Here is an 18,408-nt window from a genome sequence, read left to right on the forward strand (position 1 = left end):
TTGAATTCTACTGTGAGGCTGGGGGTTTCTCCCAGCACCTCAACCCCCACAGGTTATTTCAATTGGTGTTTAGAGGCTTTATTTCCCTGTGCTGGAACCCTGGGCTGTGCAGTCTGTCTCTCTCCCCAGTTTCACCTGGTTTATCTGCAAGTGAATGTGGGACCGTGTGGTCCAATAGCCACCTTGTGCGCCACACCCCTCCACAATCCGCCACCTCACTGAGTCCACCAGCTGCTGCCTTGCATGCCCGGGGTCTGCCAGCCACCGCTTTGCTGTGACCCCTCTCTGCCTGGCTGCCCGACTCCACCCCTCCAACCAGTCTGTATGAATGTGTCTACTTTAACTCTTTGGTTGTCAGACTTCTGTACAGTTCAGTTTTCTGTCATTACAGCAGTTATTTGTTTCTAAATTTTTGTTGTCCTTATTTTGGTTGTGCAAGGAGGCACAGTGTGTCTACCTATGCCTCCACCTTGGCCAGGAGTTTTGTTTTGTTTTTTTTACAAGATTCCTAGTTCACAGGGTACCCTCCTCTATTAGTGTAACAAACTAGTTTTGTTTTGTTTTCTTTTTTAATGGATGACTCTGTGTGTGTGTGTGTGTGTGTGTGTGTGTTCGCAAAAAGAATTGTGTCCTCTGAGTTTTTTGTTTTATCTTTTAGGACTCTCATTTTCCCTTTTACTTCTTTTCCAATCACCTTCTAATCCCCAAATGACTTCTTTTTCCTGTTACCTTTCCCTTCATAAGCCATACTTTTCAAAGAAGCTACCTTGACTGTGTGCACATTGGTTTCTCCCTTATAGTTAGTGCTCTGATTTGACAGCACTCTTGTTCAATATTTCTGCAGGTGAGATAGACTTGTTCTTTCTGGCAGGACTTTAGATCAGTCTTAGGGCTACCACCCTTCCCTCTTTGCAGTTTTTCTCAGTCTTCCCTTGTTGTCTATGAAGGCTTGCAGCAGGAGTGTGAGCACTACCTCACTGGGGTTTGATATTTATTTTTCTACTTAAAGATAATGTAAAGTTTGAGCATTCTTTCTATTCTAGTTGTGCTAAAGGTGCTTTTTATACTTGTATGTATGTATGTGTGTATGTATTTTTGAGAGTGTGCCAGGAGAATTGAATTGGTGTAGCCACCATTACCTTGGTTGCCCAGAGTTCCATTTCTTGAGTGTTAGATTATTTAGAACACTTTTGGCTTCACATATCTAAGTTGCTGGGCTCAGATTGGCTTAGACATCAGGGAAATATGCACTACTTTATGTGTAACAAGAAATCTGATGCAGGATGGCTTCAGGATTGATATGTTGGGGCCCAGTGTGTCTCCAGTGTATGCTGGCTTCATCTTCAGACAGGGTGGCAGCAGCAGTTTCAGAAGCACAGGTTCAGGGTTCATAACTCTTACCATAGGTCAAATTCCCTAGAAGCAAAGTATGATTTGGGGATTCTTGTATAAGTGATTGATTTATTGATGAAGTCCTCTCAGGAGAAATCTGTAATGGAGAGAAAGAGGCAAGATATGGTGGAGGAAGCAACTAGGCAAAGATGTGGATTTAGAAGGAGTCTAGCCTCCGATTCCTTGGGGAATTCTGGAGAACAGATGACACCACAGAGTTTATCGTGAGGGAGACAGGACAAGGAGGCTTGATTTTATATGTTTGCATCAGTTATTGATCATTGGAGGAAGCAGCACTTGAGCTTAGCCTGCTGGGTTGGGAAGCAAAGAAGCACAGAGAGCTGCAGGCCAGGGACTAGGTGAAGGATGTCCCTGAACAAGAGGAGGGTTCCTGGATGTCATGGGCCACCTCCCACCTGAGCCTTTACTGCATGTCACATGGGGCTCTAAGCCATACACATGCTTTCATTCATTTCTTTATGTGTGTACTCAACACCTGTATACTAGGAACTCTGAGAATGTCAGGCCCCATTCAAGGCTCTGCAGAAATGACCATGAGCTCGATATAGCCCCATGCACATACTGTCCTTCACCCTCTGCTCACTGTCCAGAGGGAATCAGGAGTGTCAAGATAGGGGATATGCTTTGGGAGCATAAATGGGGCCAGCCCTAATACAGAGAGGGCAAATATACTCAGGATAGAAACCCTAAGGGACAAGGAAAGCTGGTCAGGCAGAGTTGGCGCTGAGTTGATCAGGCTTGGCTGCCAGAGGGAACTGTGTACAGAGGCTCTGAGGTGCAGGAGAGCTCGATGCCTCCAGGAACTCAGAGGGGCTGCCTGTGGCTGGACTGGGTAGGAACAGAGAAAGTGTCCTGAAAGGAAGGGGGGACAGAACTAGCTAGAAGGGCCTCTTAGGTTCCAGAAAGAGGTTTGGCCTTATCCTAGGATCCAGGGGACCTAGGGATGGATTTTAAGTAATGTGATCAGATTTGAGTTTTGTGGGGAGTAGACTGGAATGTGCATGGGGTGGGAATGAGGCAGCCAGGCAGGGAGGGTGGTCTGCACTGGATGACATTGAGAAGTAAGAAGCAAAATGGGCAGAGTCAGGGCCTGATATGGGGGGCAGGGTGGCATGAAAGCGACAGCTGACAAGGGTGATGGAGGTCGGTGGCCCAGGGTCCAGGCGGGAGTAACAGGGTGTGGAGCCCCCTGACTCCCGTCTCTCTGGTCCCCATGCACAGGGTTCTGGAGCAGCTCAGCACTCTCTCCAGAGAAGTGAATCTAGACTATGAGCGAAGCATGAACAAGATCAACTTTGACCATATTGTCTCCTCCAAGCCTGACACGTTCTCCTACGTGACCCTGCCTAAGAAGGAGGAGGAGAAAGTCCCCAAACAAGGTGAAGGTGTTGGGTAAAAGTGGGCTACCCATTCAGCCAGAGCCCCTCCTACCCCTCCCTCTAGGATCTCTAGAAACCCAACACTCACAGGCACTTATCCTGTCCCCAGCATTCATCTCCCTCCTCTTCCTAACTGCCTGGAGAGTTGAGGGTGTTTTTAAAATAGTAGTCTGAATAGTGCAGAAATAGCGAGGTGAATGTGTACTAGGAAAAACAATCATTCAGAAGTGGATAAAAAGGGCTGTGGTGTTCTGATCTAGGGACATATGTCCCTTTCTTCCTCCAGTAGCAAGAGTAGGTTAGCATTGCTGGGGCCCCACTGGACAGGTGGCAGACTGAGTCAAAGAGTAGGATGCCAGATGCCCCTAAGCCCTCCTTGCTTTGAACTTTCCAATCCCTGCTCATTTCTTTCTTGGACCCAGCTTCTGCATGTGTAAAGTACTCAGGAAGCTGGGTCAGGCGTGGACAGGGGGCATTCTGAGGATCCCAGATGATCATCAGGGACTGTTTGCAGAATGAGCAAGAATGGATGGGGAGAGGGTTTGCAGTTCTCACCCACTTCAAAGGGGTCTGTGACCTAGAGGGGCCTGAAGGAAATTCATTTACTCACCTCAGAGCAGGCACCTCACTGTGGGGCCTTAGGGCCACTCTGACAGGCCGTGAAAAAAGAGGTTTTAGGACATGTGTGTCTCTTCCAGAGAGGAAGCAGGAGAGAAGCTGTGTCCCTCTCAGTCCATCTTGACCCCTGGTATGTCCTAGGCCCATCTGACACTGGCCCTTGGCCCCCAACCCCACAGGACTGGTGAGTGTCCCCAAGTACCCTTTCCGGGAGCAGAAGGAGGACTTCACCTTCGTGTCCCTGCTCACACGGCCAGAGGTCATCACAGCCCTCAGCAAGGTACGGGCTGAGTGCAACAAGGTGACCACCATGTCCCTGTTCCATTCAAGCCTCTCTAAGTACAGCCGCCTGGAAGAGTTCGAGCAGATCCAGTCACAGACCTTCTCCCAGGTACGTGTGCACAGAGTGGTGGCATGCAGGCACAGACCAGGGGCTCCCAGAGAAGCCTGGGGTTGATGGATCAGTGGTGAGGCTATGAGCCCCTGCTCTCCTTAAAACCAGGCCTCGCCTCTTCCTAGACCTGTGGGAGGCTGGGGTGTGGCTCACTTTGGAGAGAAAAGGAAAACCCGTCACTTTCTATCCCAACCCTGGTGGCCTCTGAAGCAGAAGCAGGAACCCTATGCACCTCTGCCTGTGTATCTCCCTGAGGTCTGGGTATGAGAGAGAAGGGGTTCAGCCTCATGGGAGACAGCTGCCAGATGGCCTAGGAGAAAAGGTCCCCCTCTCTGCCTCTCTGCTCCATTCTGTGTCTCTTTCTGCCTCATACCTAGTATCTCTCTCCCTTGGCTATAAGGAAAGCCCTGCTTTATTTCCCCTTTCTCCCTCCTTCCCCCAGAGCAGCCCTGGTTCCTGGGGTCACAGGAGGGTGTTGGTTGGCAGAGATTAACAGTAAGTTGGGGTTGGAGGAGATTCCTCTATAGTCATCTGAGTCCTAAAGCTGCCCAAGCACCCTAGTGCCTAGAGTCTCTGAGTATGGCAGCTGTGGACAGCGATTCCCGGGGGCGGCCGAGTGATGCTGTCTGTGGCCACTCCAGGTGCAGATGTTCCTCAAGGACAGCTGGATCAGTACGCTCAAGGTGGCCATGCGCAGCAGCCTGCGGGACATGAGCAAGGGCTGGTACAATCTCTACGAGACCAACTGGGAGGTGTATCTCATGTCAAAGCTGCGCAAGCTGATGGAGCTGATCAAGTATATGCTGCAGGACACACTGCGCTTCCTGGTGCAGGACTCGCTGGCCAGCTTCTCACAGTTCATCAGTGACGCCTGCTGCAGTGTGATCGACTGCACTGATGACATGGTCTGGGGCGAAGATCTCATAAACAGCCCCTACAGGTGGGGCCTGGCTGGGCTGAGGCACCTGTTGACACCAGAACTCTTCCTTGCCAGGCCCCAGTGGCTATGGTGGTGTGGGGCGGGGGGCGGGGACCAGGGTGGCCAGGGTCAGGGTACCCATCACTGCCAGGTCCTGGACAGCAGGAAGAGCCTGGCTCCCACCTTGGTTTCTAGAGAACATCCCCCCAGCCCTGGCTTGCACTTCTTCTGTGACTTTCATTCTCTCAGTCAGTTACTGAGCTACTCATTTGAGAAATATTCTTTGAGCCATGAACCAGGCAGGGCTTTGGAGGAACAAAAGAGGCATGGCCTTGTTCTCATAAGGGGGACAGACAACAGGAAAATTAATAGACATAGTCATTGCCGATCTTGGCAGGGACTGTGATGGACCCTGGGGAGAAAGGGGCTTTGCCCGGGGTCAGGTAGGAAGTTACAACTGTACCGAGACTTGAGGCTGTGAGGAGCCATCTGTGAGATGTGGAGCAGATAGAGGGATCAACACATGCAGAAGCACAGAGGGGAAAAAGAACTTGGACAGTCAAGGAAGGAAGGACCAGCAGCTATGGCTGGTATGGGGAAGGCAGAGAAGGCTAGTCAGGTGGCAAGGACCAGGCCAGACCACACAGAGCCTCCTGGGGCCATGGTCAGGGGCTGGGTTTATTCTAAGTGTGGTCAGCAGCTATCAGAGAGGAAAAATGATCTGATTTACATTCCAAAATGATGCTCTGGACTTGTGGGGACAACTGAGACAGAAAGAGAAGTCATACCAAGGCCTTTGCCATTGTCTAGACAAGGGGTGACAGAGCTAGGACTTGGTGGGACCGATTTGGGGCAGTGAGTGCCTGGGCAGCAGTGTTGTGGGCCTGGCTGCAGCAGGATGCACAGGGGGAGAAGGTGGGGAGGAGACAAGGCTCTCTGGGGTTTACCCCTAGGACCAAACCCTGGGGGTAACTGGTAGGAGTCAGGGAACACAGGATGTTTGAGATGGCATTAGAGGCCCAGGTGGGTGGGTGACAATCCAGAGTGCAGAGGGGAGGCCCAGCTAGGATCCAGGTTTGAGGGTTGTTGTCATGTAGTGGGTATCTGAAGAGAAGGATAGTGGGCTCCCAGGGATAGTGGGGAGTCAAAAGTGCCCAGGGTCTGGCAACCTGTCCTGATGACTTCAAGACCACATGGTAGGGGAGTCTCCCTTTCCCTGGTGCCCATGGAACTCTGGGCAAGTGGCAGGAATAGCAGAGCTTGTTTGGCTGGCCTGGGTCTTTCCCTCTAGTAACTTGGAGGTTTCTGGGAGGAGCATGGAGGGAAGTCTCAAGCATGGAAAGCTCAAGACCCATCATGATAGCAGTAGGGACAGAGGGCTGGGCCACTGCCCATGATCAGCCTAGTCATTATCCCACAGGCCCCGGAAGAATCCCCTATTCATTATGGACCTGGTGCTGGACAGCTCAGGGGTGCATTACAGCACACCACTGGAGCAGTTCGAGACATCTCTGCTCAGTCTCTTCGACAAGGGCATCCTGGCCACCCATGCAGTGCCCCAGCTGGAGAAGGTACCCATAACCCACAACTCAAGGCCCAGGACACCTGTTGCCCTGCTGCTAGGGGCTACCATAGCCTTAGGGTGCTGCCCTGAGTATTAGAGCAGTTCAACTTTATCTTGAGCCTCCCACTTGGCTGCAGTATGCTCACCCTTTAATTCTTGAGTAGCTCATTTCATCCTCACCATAGGCTGAACTGGGAACCATCAATATCCACATTTTGTCATGAGACTCAGAGAAGTTTAGCCTCAGGTCATATAGCTGCTAAATATCAGACCCGAGATGCCAGCTGGGCTTACTCATCCACTCCTGCCACAGCCATGCCTGACCTAGATCCCACTCTCTTGATCCCACCCAGCTCCTGACCTCTGTCTTCAGCTAAGACATGGACACAGACCAACCTCCACACTCGAGTCAAAAGTCCCCATTTCATTACCAGATCTTTGCAGAGCCCACACCCTTGGTCCTCTGTAACTCCGGTCCCCTCTTGTCTTCCTTGCTGGTCAGCCAGAGCCATCAGTGACCTGGTTTTCCTATCTGTTTCTTTCTGCGGCAATGAGCTGTGTCAGGCATAGACAGAAGAAGTCACTGCCCCTTGATGGATCCCATGGGCTTCTAGCCTTGTATTGGTCCACAGCCCCAACCCTGCCCCCACCCCCACCATGCTGTCTGTGCTAGGCCATACTGCTGCCCACTCAATCTTTGGATCACATTTCCAACTCCTCTGCCTACCTGCCTCATTGCTCATCCAGTTCTATGCCCCTCCCCCTACTCCACAGCTGGTGATGGAGGACATCTTTATCAGCGGTGATCCCCTGCTAGAGTCCGTGGGGCTTCATGAGCCCCTGGTGGAGGAGCTGAGGGCCACCATGGTCAATGCTGTGCAGAAGGCCATGATCCCATTGCAGGCCTATGCCAAGGAGTATAGAAAGTACCTGGAGCTGAACAACAGTGACGTCGCTACATTCCTCAAGTGTGTTTGTGTGTCTAAGTCCGTCTGTGTGTCTGTGTGATTGACACCCACACCCTCACCACCCTTTGCCCGCCCCCCCCCCCCCCCCCCGTGCCTGCCATCCACAGAGCCTACCAGGAGCACTGCCCATCAGCTGAGGAGGTACGGAAGGTGGTGCTTACCCACCTACAAGAGAAAGAGATTCTGGACAACTCACTGCCCAGCAGCATCATCATTGGGCCCTTCTACATCAATGTGGACAATGTCAAGCAGAGCCTGTCCAAGAAGCGCAAGGCCCTGGCCACTTCCATGCTGGATATCCTGGCCAAGAACCTTCACAACGAGGTGAACGATGTAAGTGCCCACCTGCCCAGCCCCAGTGACCACAGTAGCACATTATCCTTGTGTAGATAGTAAACTCACACGAGCAAGATGTCCCCAGGCAAGGTCAGGGGTGTCTGCAGACACCCAGGCCAGTGAAAAGATCTGAAAGTAATCCTGCCTTGACCCTGCCTGTCTGCAGGGAGCTGTCCTGTATGGAGGGGTCCCAGGAAAGGGCTGTTGCTATCTCCTTCTCTAGACTTACAGAGGCCTGAAAATCCCTCATAAGGACATTCTGAGGTGGACCATTTCACAGGGCTGAGGATGTGCAGGTTCAGGCCTCAGAAATGCTGTGTGTGTGTGTGTGCATGTGTGTGTATATGTGTGTTTTGGCACAGGAGGCTAAGGAAGGTGAAATGTGCTCAGTGACACCCTTGTCCCACCACAAGGCCTCAGCTCCCCAGGGAACCGACTGCAGGATGTGGTAGGGTGGGGGCAATTACCTGCCTGTAGACACGGGATCAAGAAGGAGGTGCAGGTCCTGCAGAAGGCAAGGGAGAGGCACTTGGCCTCCCTGGTGTCCTCTTCCCACTGCCAGATCTGTGAGGAGTTTCGCAGCATCAGCCGCAAGATCTATGAGAAGCCCAACAGCATAGAGGAGCTGGCTGAGCTTCGAGAGTGGATGAAGGGCATCCCTGAAAAGCTGGTGGGGCTGGAGGTGAGGTGCATGAATGGGAGCCAGGGAGTGGGGGCTGGTGTCCTGGATCAAGATCCTAGAAGTCAGGTGGCACCCTGGACACTGGGGAGCTGGAAGGTCAGGAACCAGGAGGCCAGAGGCAAGGTAGATACAGAGGATGGGTGGGGCCCAGGGGAGCTGTGAGGTTGGGTGCACAATGGAGGTTCAGAGCTATGCTGTCTGGGAGGTCAGAAGGATGAAATATATGGGTCAGGGGCTGAAGGTTGGAGGTATGGTGGCCATGGCCCTTGAAGCTCTTATCTCAATGCTAGCATTGCACCCCACACCTCCTTCCCCACCCTGGGCCTCCTCTCTCTGGAAGAGAGCAGTCTCTCCCCAGCACCTAACCACCTTGGGGAGCCCTCTTTCACCAGTGGCAACCCCCCAACCAGGCACACATGCATTCTCACCACCACCTGTCACTGCAGGAGCGGATTGTGAAGGTCATGGATGACTACCAGATCATGGATGAATTCCTTTACAACCTCAGCACAGATGACTTCAATGACAAGTGAGTGGGAACTTGGTCCCCACCCTAGGAGGGTGGTAGACAGAAGGAGATAGAGGAGGAGGTGCCAAACTGCAGTGGCTCTCAAATATCCTGTGGCCACAGCTGTGCAGTCACACCACAAATGCCCTGCTGAGATGCCAGAGGCAATGGCTCCACATGGTCTGGGACCAGAGCCAGGGTCAGGTGGTCAATGGGGCAGAAGGAAATTATTTGAGCCTCTTGGCCTAGGGACCTTGCTGCCCCCAACCCTGTCTCCATTCTCTATCCCATCAGCAGGGCCTCATGTTTATAGTTGGAGCCCTTTGGGTTCTTGGGGAAAGGAGGCTAAACCCTTTTTCCAAGGGTTTTCCCAAGGTGGGCATTCCTTGGGGAAGAGCACTTGTCCCCACCCAGCTCATGGGAAATGGCCTCAGGCTGGAACTTCCTTACTGAGGTCCCTAGAGACCCCTTGCCCACCCTGCCTCACAGACTGGGGGTCCCTCCAGGACCTTGGGAGTTAGGGGAGATTGACATTCTCTCCTGGGAGCCCTGCCAAGGAGCTTCAAGACTCCAACTTTATAGGACATCCTGGTGCACAGGATGGGCCTCCCCAGGGTCAACACCTCTAGGCCAGCTGCAGGCAGAGTCCCTGAATCCATGTCAGGCAGGCAAAGAGAGTTGGTCTAATATGAAGAAAGCTGGCCTGGTGGCCCTGGTTGGTCCCCAAGGAAATGCAGGCTAGAGGCTGTTACTTTGACACTATTCCCACCCCCTTGCCCCATCACTGCACTGGGCACATTGGATCTGCTTCTCCCTGGATGCTGACCACAGCTCCCAGACCACAGCCCCAGGGCAAGGACTGCTTCCCCTGCCTGGCAGATGCATACCCCACAAAATGGCTACCTCCCACCTCACTTCTACTTCCCAGTTGTACAGCCCTGTCTAGCTTCAACTGCCACCTGGATTCCCCATTCTCCCCTTCCCCCTGGGTGCCCCTGCCTGGCCTGCCCACCCCATCATTTCAGCTGTGACATCCCCCCCAATCTCTACCCCTGCCTCATCCAGATGGGCAGCCAACAACTGGCCTTCTAAGATCCTCGGACAGATAGAGATAGTGCGGCAGCAGCACATTGAAGATGAAGAGAAGTTCCACAAAATCCAGGTTATGGATCAGAACAACTTCCAGGAGAAGCTGGAAGGGCTGCAGGTAGGGCTTGGCTGAGGCTCTACTGGGACTGGCTCCGAACACACACACACACACACACGTACACCCCTTCTCCAGGGCCAGGCCAAATGAACTGAAAAGCCAGAGGGATGCCTGGGCAGCAAGCTCCAGAAGAATTCAGGGTAGCGAAGAGCCCCGACTCCTCTGTTTTGTCCCAGTGGGCAGTGCTCAGGGCACTGGGTTCTTCTCTGATTTTGCTATGTTACCACAGGGTGGTCAGCTGCCTGTAATGGGCCAGGAATCTGCTTACTCCCAGAGAAGAAAGTGCCCTCAGAACTGGGAGATGCTGATGCCTGGGGACCTTGGGCTCTCTGGATGCATGTGGGCATGGTGGGGCCACAGAGACCTCTGATTCCTTGCTCCTTGGCCCACAGCTGGTGGTAGCTGGCTTCTCCACCCATGTGGAGATTGCACGAGCGCATGAGATTGCCAATGAGGTGCGGCGGGTCAAGAAGCAGCTGAAGGACTGCCAGCAGCTGGCCATGCTCTACAACAACCGCGAACGCATCTTTGGCTTGCCCATCACCAACGTAGGCCTCCTGCAGCCACCCCATCCCTTAATCCCCAGGGTTTGAGCCATGTGTTTGTGGCCTAATCAGAACCCAGCTGCCAGCTGGCAGGGCGGGCATTTGGAGGGCAGGACCAAGCAGGCCGCAGAAAGGAGATAATCCACACCTGGCCCTCAGGGCAAGGAGACTGGCTAGAACCAGGCAAGGCCTGAGGGTCAGTGCAGGCCTTGCTCAGCTGCTCAGAGCCCAGAGCCTTAGGGGGACAGGAAATAGGGAGGACAGGGCCAAGTCCACAGGGACAGGATTAGGATGGCAGCCAGGAGCAAATATGGGAAGAAGACCTAGCTCAAGAATGAGCAGAATGGAGAGAGACTTAGGAGCACCCCAAGGCAGCCCCGGTTCTTCTGCCCCTACAGTATGACAAACTGTCCAGGATGGTGAAGGATTTCCAGCCCTATCTGGACCTCTGGACCACAGCCTCTGACTGGCTGCGCTGGTCCGAGAGCTGGATGAATGACCCCCTGTCAGCCATCGATGCTGAGCAACTGGAGAAGAATGTCATTGAGTCCTTTAAGACCATGCACAAGTGTGTGAAGCAGTTCAAGGACATCCCAGGTAGGTGACCAAGCCAGCCCATCTACTGCTTCCTTGCCTGTGCTGACTGCTTCTCACACCCACCCTCCCTGCCTGGCAGCCTGCCAGGAGGTGGCCTTGGACATCCGGACCCGCATCGAGGAGTTCAAGCCATACATCCCATTGATCCAGGGGCTGCGAAACCCTGGCATGAGGCCCCGGCACTGGGAGGTTCTGTCCAATGAGATCAACATTAATGTCAGGCCCAAAGCCAACCTGACCTTTGCCCGCTGCCTTGAGATGAACCTACAGGACCACATCGAGAGCATCAGCAAGGTGGCTGAGGTGGCCGGCAAGGAGTATGCCATTGAGCAGGTGGGCAGCCAGCAGGCTCACCCTGCCCCACCCAAGGTCCTGCCCAATGGCGTAGGAGGATGACAGTACTGGGCCCCATCCCTGGGCTCCTTTACCAGGCCCAGGGGTTGAGGTGTATTCCATTAAGTGAGTTAATAATGTATGTGAAGAACTTGGCACAGGGTCCACCATCCTGGTTATTGCTCAGTTGATCTTCTCAAATTACTTCTTCTCCCAGGATTGAGTTGATAGCATTACCCTCAGTTAACAGATGGAAATTAGGACTCAGAGAGTTTCAGCAAGTGGTTAGGGTGACATAGCCAGTAAGGGCTATAACTGGGACCAAAACTCCTAACTAGCACCTAAACTGTCTCTCAACATGCATGTACATGCATATTGTACACATATAACACATGTATGAGAGCCAGTTGGCCTTGAATTCTGATGAGGGCCCCTGGGGAATTTGGTGACCGGGGGGCCTAAGTGAAGGTCATGGTCAGGCAGATCCTGCTCTTCCCTGCCCAGTGCTGGTCACAGAGAATGTGGGCCAGGTCCTTCCTAGGACCCAGCCTGACTTGCACCCATCCCAGGCACTGGACAAGATGGAGAAGGAGTGGTCAACCATCCTGTTCAACGTGATGCCCTACAAGGAAACAGACACCTACATTCTCAAGAGTCCAGATGAGGCATCACAGCTGCTCGACGACCATATTGTCATGACCCAGAGCATGTCCTTCTCACCCTACAAGAAGCCCTTCGAGCAACGCATCAACTCCTGGGAGACCAAGTTGAAGCTGACTCAGGTGGGCCCTCCATGACCTTCCTTTATTCATCTCCCACCCTCACAGCCCCCTGTCTCCTAAGTGGCTCACTATGGTGTCTGGGTGGGGTTTGAAGCAGTGAGGAGCCTTGCCCAGGTTTGCTTAGCCCCTGGCTCTCTGACAGGACCCTCATGCAGAGGAGAGTAACTACAATGGGGCTCTCCATCTCTGAGGTGCATCTGCTGAAGAAGACAATTCAGGATATAGGAGTGGGCCACAGGAGCTGTGGCTGGGTAGGGCATGACAGCTGCCAGCAGAGCTCTGAAGGACTGCCTGGACTTGGGGCAGCTAGGACCTCCAGTCTTGGAACTTTCTGGACTGGACACCACGAGGCCCTGAGGTTCCTCAGTGACCTTTCTCAGTCTATCTTAAGCCTCCTATTCCTGTCTCATTTGGAGCTTGGTTGGGTTGAGGTCACGAGGGCACTGGGGAGTGTCCTTCTTCAGAGCTTTCAGGCCAGAGGCAGGAGCTGTGTACAAAGCCCTGGAGGACTGTCCTGAGGTCAGTTCCACCTGTGTGATTCCAAAAGTCCCTTCCCTGGAGCCTCCTTGAAGCTGTTCAGAAACCTCCAGTGAAGGCCAGAATCTAAGAGAGGAGGGATTATCTGTGTACTCCTTGAACTATCCAGAGATTCCTGAGGTGGTCATCATAATCCCTAGGTCTCCCCTACACCTGCAGTTCCATCCCTATCATCCATCTACAAGGCAGCCCTCACTGATTCCCCCACACCTGCCTGCAAGGTGTTCCCACCACAGCATTGGTCAATACCTGTTAGAGACCATCATTCATGCCAGTCTCTTGGGGATTCAAAGACAGAACTGGCTGTTTAGTGAACTGTGGGCTCCTTGAGGGCAGGGACCACATCCTGTTCCTCTGTGTCTCCTGGTGCCCTTGTGGGCCTCGCACAGAGCTGGCCATAGCACACATCTCAAGAGGAAGATAATGAATGAAAAAATGGGTGAATGAATGAATGAGTTTTCATTGATAGAAAAAGACAAGAGATAAATCGTGAAAGGGAAATTTGGAGGCAGAATTTGGAGAAAAGTAGCCTATTTTGAAGAAATCTCATTCTTGGACTGATGTTTCAGAGTATTTTAGAGATCTTAAGTTCAACTCCCAATATACCTCAGAGAATTCTGGATTCTTGGACCCTGGGTCTGACCAGGCAAGGAGGCTGGTTTGGACTTTCACACCCTGGGGCTTTTTACTCTGTTACTTCAGAGTTTGCTGGTTTGGAAGTAGTTCCCTTCTTGGGAAGGGTGGCTCGCCAGCTCTGTTAGAAGTGTAGACATCCTGTGGGGGACTTGGGGTTTCTCTGGAGAGCAGGCATAGTACTGTGGCTGACAGCACCATCTAGAAACTTCCCCACAGACAATGGCTCTGATGTCCCACCTCTGTCCAGCACTCTGGTATGGAGAAAATATCTAGGTCATGGGGACAGAACCCCTAACTTGGACTCTGGGTTCTAACAGTCTATGCCTTGCCCAGGAAGTGCTGGAGGAGTGGCTGAACTGTCAGCGGTCCTGGCTCTACCTGGAGCCCATCTTTACCTCTGAGGATATCAACCGGCAGTTGCCCGTGGAGAGCAAGCGCTACCAGACAATGGAACGGATCTGGAGGAAGATCATGAAGAACGCCTATGAGAACCGGGAGGCAAGCTCACACAGGGATGCGATGGGGAAGCAGGGACCACCAATGGCCCTAGTCACGCTTTTGGGAGCCTCCTGGTCTCATCTCTCCCTGAACAAGAAAGGTTATAGAGCAAGTCCAAAGCTTTGGTCTGTGCCTGTGTTCCAAAGTGAGCTCTCCAACCATAAGAGACACTCCTTGGAAACACAAGAGTTGATGATTTTCTTTGCAGAAATTTGCAGTTTGCATTAGCATTTTAAAGGCTCTGATAAGTCCTGCAGCAAATCAAACACCCTGGCTTTGTTTAACCCTAATTTTTTTGACCATGGATTTTTTTTGGGGGGGACTGACAGGAATGATGGTTGCAACCCTTAGCTCAGGGTTATTTTCCTGCCCCTGTTCCTTCCCAGGCCCCACTGAGAGTCTCTTTCCCATGTGTGTCCTCTTTGAACCCACCTTGTTCCCTCCCAATTGGGCCATGCTCACTTCCAGTTTCTCTTTGGCACGGGTCATGCAGGTGATCAATGTGTGCTCTGACCAGAGGCTGCTAGACAGCCTGCGAGATTGTAACAAGCTGCTAGACACTGTCCAAAAGGGCCTCAGTGAATACTTGGAGACCAAGAGGAGCGCCTTCCCCAGGTAGGCACCACCTGGTCCGTGCCCACTCTGTCAGTGCCTGCCCATGAGGCTGGGGCACCCAGGACCCCACCTAGGCTGGGCGCAGGAGTGTCAGTGGTACTGGGGCGGCTGGACCCCAAGGGATCTCTGACCCACTCCTTTACCCTTGTTACCTTGGCAGATTCTATTTCCTGTCAGATGATGAACTACTTGAGATCTTGTCCCAGACAAAGGACCCCACTGCAGTGCAGCCCCACCTGCGCAAGTGCTTCGAGAACATTGCCCGGGTGGGTGACTGGGCCTGGGGTACAGGGACTGGGGCTCAAGACTAGGAGCACTGGGGATCCTTCCATAGGAGAACAGCTTTTCTCTAGTCCCAAGTCCTTCTAGAAGGAAATGAGGTGGCAAGTAAGATTCCTGGCCCTTAGAGAAGCACCTGAAGCCTGTGGGAGGAAGGTCAGCTGAAAACCCCCCAGCTCAGGGACTGGCAGTGGGAGGCTGGCTCTCAGTTCATCCAGGGGGAGCCCTGTCCCCACAATACACTGAGGTGCTGGCTGGGTTGAGAAACCCATGAGTCCAGGGGCTCCTGTCTCTCCTTGTCCTTATTCTTGCCTAAAAGGTAGGCTGCGCAGGCCTGTACAGAATGGAGAGTCACAAACAGAGTTAGCCTCTTTTACCAAGTGGGTTGGCTGGGCCACAGCCAGGGACAAGGCAGACCCATCCTGCCTAAATACACAGTCAGAGAAGTTCCAGCCAGATAGATGTTCAGGTGGTGCCCCATGATGCAGGACTCTCTTCTGAAGGTGAAGAGTACAGGCGGGTCATCCCTGGGGCTGTGGAGGGTGGAGCCTCTGGGCACACTTAGTATAACCCCCACTCTTGCCCACCCTTCCCACAGCTGCTATTCCAAGAGGACCTGGAGATCACACACATGTACTCGGCAGAGGGTGAGGAGGTACAATTGTCCTTCTCCATCTACCCATCCAGCAATGTAGAGGACTGGCTGCGGGAGGTGGAACGCAGCATGAAGACCAGCATACGAGACATCATCGAGAGGGCCATCAAGGCCTACCCCACCGTGAGTCATGCCTCCCACCCCGGCATAGCCTCTCAGCCTAGTCCTCCTTCCGTTTGCTCCTTTCTCAGTGCTCTTTGCCCGAGCATGGTAGCTGGGCTGCCTGCCTGCCTCATCCTCAAGCTCCAGCCTTAACTGATGCTGCTCTCAGTCAACCAGGGGATCTCCAGGGACAGGGGGTCCTTGAGGCCTGCCCAGGGAGGAATCTGAAAATACGCTGCAGAAAACGAGACTTACTCCTAATAATAGTCACTGTTATGATTCAAGTGCTCAGTGTGTGCCAGGCCTGAGCTGGGACTTTACCCACATTAACCCTCCCAGACCCACAGTCAATAGTAGGTCTGGAGGTTAACCCTCATCCTACACAGTCAGTTCAGAGATATTTTATACCCATAGGCATGAGCCATGGTTTGAACCCAAGGCTGTATGTGTCTGATCCTGGGCTCCCAACCCTCTGCTTCAAGATCTTGTCTGAGGAAGTGATGACTCTTCCCACTCCAGAGAGGCCCAGAGCTTAATGGCTTCTCTGCTTTTGAGGCGGCATTAACAACTTGAGCCCAGAGTTCAAAAGGCCAAAGCACAGACCATGTTTAATGGAAAAAGTATGCAGGGTCAGGGCTGGCAGCTGCCTGGGTCAGCCCAGCCTGTGTGATCTTCCCAGATGCCCAGGACCCAGTGGGTCCTGAGCTGGCCTGGCCAGGTGACTATTGCTGGGTGCCAGACCTACTGGACTATGGAAGTGGAGGAAGCCCTGGAGGCCAGCAACATCAGGAGCAAGCTGTTCCCCCAGCTTGCCCAGCAGGTGAGAGTTCAGGGGTTGTCTTTACTCCACACACACACCCACCACACCCAGGAAAGCCCAGTTTCTGCAGGAGCTTTTCCCTGTATTTCCCTGAGAGAAGCCTTGGTTGGATCCAAAGAGCAGAAGGTCAGACATCCCAGAAATGAGTGTCTCATGACCAGCCACCAGTAGGAGGAGAGCCTGGGGCCAGACAGGTGCCCCTCTCCTGCTAGTCACTGAGGGAGCCACATCCTGCACCATCCCAGCCCTGTGCACTGGCTCCTCACCACACTCCTTCCTGGAGCTCCTCACCAGGCTCCACCACCTGGCCACTGAAGGCTCAGGTGACACTGTACACTGCAGGAAGACAGATGCCATGTGCATACATCCATTCTTATTTACTTCCCTGCCAGACTTCTCATGTGACCAGTGCCCTCCCTATGCCCCTCCCATCCAGGACTATCAGAAGCACCCAGGATAGAGGGGTTGTACCTGGCCAAAGCCCACCCTCTGTGCAAAGGAGAAAGAGCTTACCCCTAGCATGACTGTGCCTGACAATGTCCCCCAACTTCTGCAGCTCAGTGACCTGGTGGCTCTGGTTCGGGGGAAGCTGTCCCGTATGCAGCGGACAGTGCTCTCAGCACTAATCGTCATTGAGGTCCATGCCAAGGATGTGGTGGCCAAGCTGATCCAGGAGAACGTGGTCAGTGTGAATGACTTTGAATGGATCTCACAGCTGAGGTGAGGAGAGAGGGCCCCTGGCCCAGCCACCCTCAGGGTCAGAGCAGCTGCAGACTGGGGTCAGGGGCAGGTAGAGAGTCAATCAATAATTGCTATTCCTGGCCCTCAAGGCCCTGGGACAAACTGGGCAGAGGCACCTGATGCCCTTTTTCACCAAAAGAATCACTTCTCCTCAGCCGCATACTCTGCCTGGGGGCTTATGGTCCCCTGGGCCAGGAACCCATCACCCTGCAATTCCAGGTACTACTGGACGAATAACAACCTGTACATTCGAGCTGTAAATGCCGAGTTCATCTATGGCTACGAGTACCTAGGCAACAGTGGGAGGCTGGTGATCACACCCCTCACAGACAGGTAAGAGTCCCCTTTCCCACATGCCCACTGCCACTGGGACTCTTCCTCCAGCTCTGGCTGGCCCAGAAGAACAAGGACCAAAGGCAGAGCCAGTCTCTCAGAGCACACGGGGTTTAGAAGATGGGCTTCGGGTTTAAAACCAGCTCTGACTGTCACAAGCTGAGTGACCTTGGACAGGTGCCTCAACCCCTCTATGCCTTAGTTTTCTCTCTGCCTTCCTCAGGGTGGTTATGAGAATTTCATGAGCTCATACATAAAGCTCATAGCTCAGGAAATATTAATGGGTATGAGCTTTATAAATTTTTTTCAGTCAAATCCTCCTTTCGATGTGCCAGAAGAATTGATCTTAAGAAAAATAATGGGCAAGTTCCTTTATAAAGTGAACAATTCTCTTCTAAAGCAATCAGTCATTTCCTCTTGACAACTATATTTACTAGCAGATTTTCAAGTTGGGTTTTGAGTAAGGAAATTGAAGTGTGGCCCCAGATCAGGCCTCTCAATGGGTTTCTGAGGAGGGCTCTGCATGGCCACAGGGTGGGGTGGAGAAGCACTGGGCAAAGGCTGCAATTTTGACCCCAGTAGCCAGGACTGAGACTACCTGGAGCCCTGAGAGGAAGGAGGAACAAGAGCCGCTCTTCACTGGAAACAAGATAGGGAGGCTCTCTGTCCTGGTGCCTGTGGGAATCCTGAAGAAGTTGCATGGCCCATGCATACTTCCTCTCACTCCTGCAGGTGCTATCTGACCCTGACTGGTGCCTTGCATCTCAAGTTTGGGGGCGCACCAGCTGGCCCAGCTGGCACAGGGAAAACAGAAACTACCAAAGACCTGGGCAAGGCCTTGGCCATCCAGACTGTTGTGTTCAACTGCTCTGATCAGCTCGACTTCATGGCCATGGGCAAGTTCTTCAAGGGCCTGGCCAGGTGAGGCTGGGTATGAGGGTGACACA

At 53.0% G+C, this 18,408-nt stretch overlaps 1 protein-coding gene across 3 annotated transcripts in view; it reads left to right on the forward strand.

Annotated features, from left to right (window-relative positions):
• Positions 1-18,408, forward strand: part of DNAH1 (dynein axonemal heavy chain 1) — an 81,482-nt gene that overhangs the window by 27,389 nt on the left and 35,685 nt on the right. For all 3 annotated transcript variants that reach the window (XM_036030869.1, XM_036030867.1, XM_036030868.1), the window contains exons 8-28: positions 2,635-2,792; positions 3,590-3,801; positions 4,446-4,744; positions 6,144-6,294; positions 7,062-7,255; positions 7,363-7,588; positions 8,154-8,273; positions 8,720-8,802; positions 9,847-9,988; positions 10,381-10,536; positions 10,932-11,130; positions 11,210-11,463; positions 12,033-12,245; positions 13,752-13,916; positions 14,410-14,531; positions 14,692-14,797; positions 15,409-15,588; positions 16,247-16,387; positions 16,944-17,107; positions 17,348-17,461; positions 18,194-18,382. In XM_036030869.1, coding sequence (XP_035886762.1) covers positions 2,635-2,792; positions 3,590-3,801; positions 4,446-4,744; positions 6,144-6,294; positions 7,062-7,255; positions 7,363-7,588; positions 8,154-8,273; positions 8,720-8,802; positions 9,847-9,988; positions 10,381-10,536; positions 10,932-11,130; positions 11,210-11,463; positions 12,033-12,245; positions 13,752-13,916; positions 14,410-14,531; positions 14,692-14,797; positions 15,409-15,588; positions 16,247-16,387; positions 16,944-17,107; positions 17,348-17,461; positions 18,194-18,382 — 3,588 coding nt within the window. The remainder of the gene's footprint in view (positions 1-2,634; positions 2,793-3,589; positions 3,802-4,445; positions 4,745-6,143; positions 6,295-7,061; positions 7,256-7,362; positions 7,589-8,153; positions 8,274-8,719; positions 8,803-9,846; positions 9,989-10,380; positions 10,537-10,931; positions 11,131-11,209; positions 11,464-12,032; positions 12,246-13,751; positions 13,917-14,409; positions 14,532-14,691; positions 14,798-15,408; positions 15,589-16,246; positions 16,388-16,943; positions 17,108-17,347; positions 17,462-18,193; positions 18,383-18,408) is intronic.

This window comes from Phyllostomus discolor, chromosome 7 (assembly GCF_004126475.2).
Source record: "Phyllostomus discolor isolate MPI-MPIP mPhyDis1 chromosome 7, mPhyDis1.pri.v3, whole genome shotgun sequence".
In the NCBI taxonomy this organism is placed as follows: domain Eukaryota; kingdom Metazoa; phylum Chordata; class Mammalia; order Chiroptera; family Phyllostomidae; genus Phyllostomus; species Phyllostomus discolor.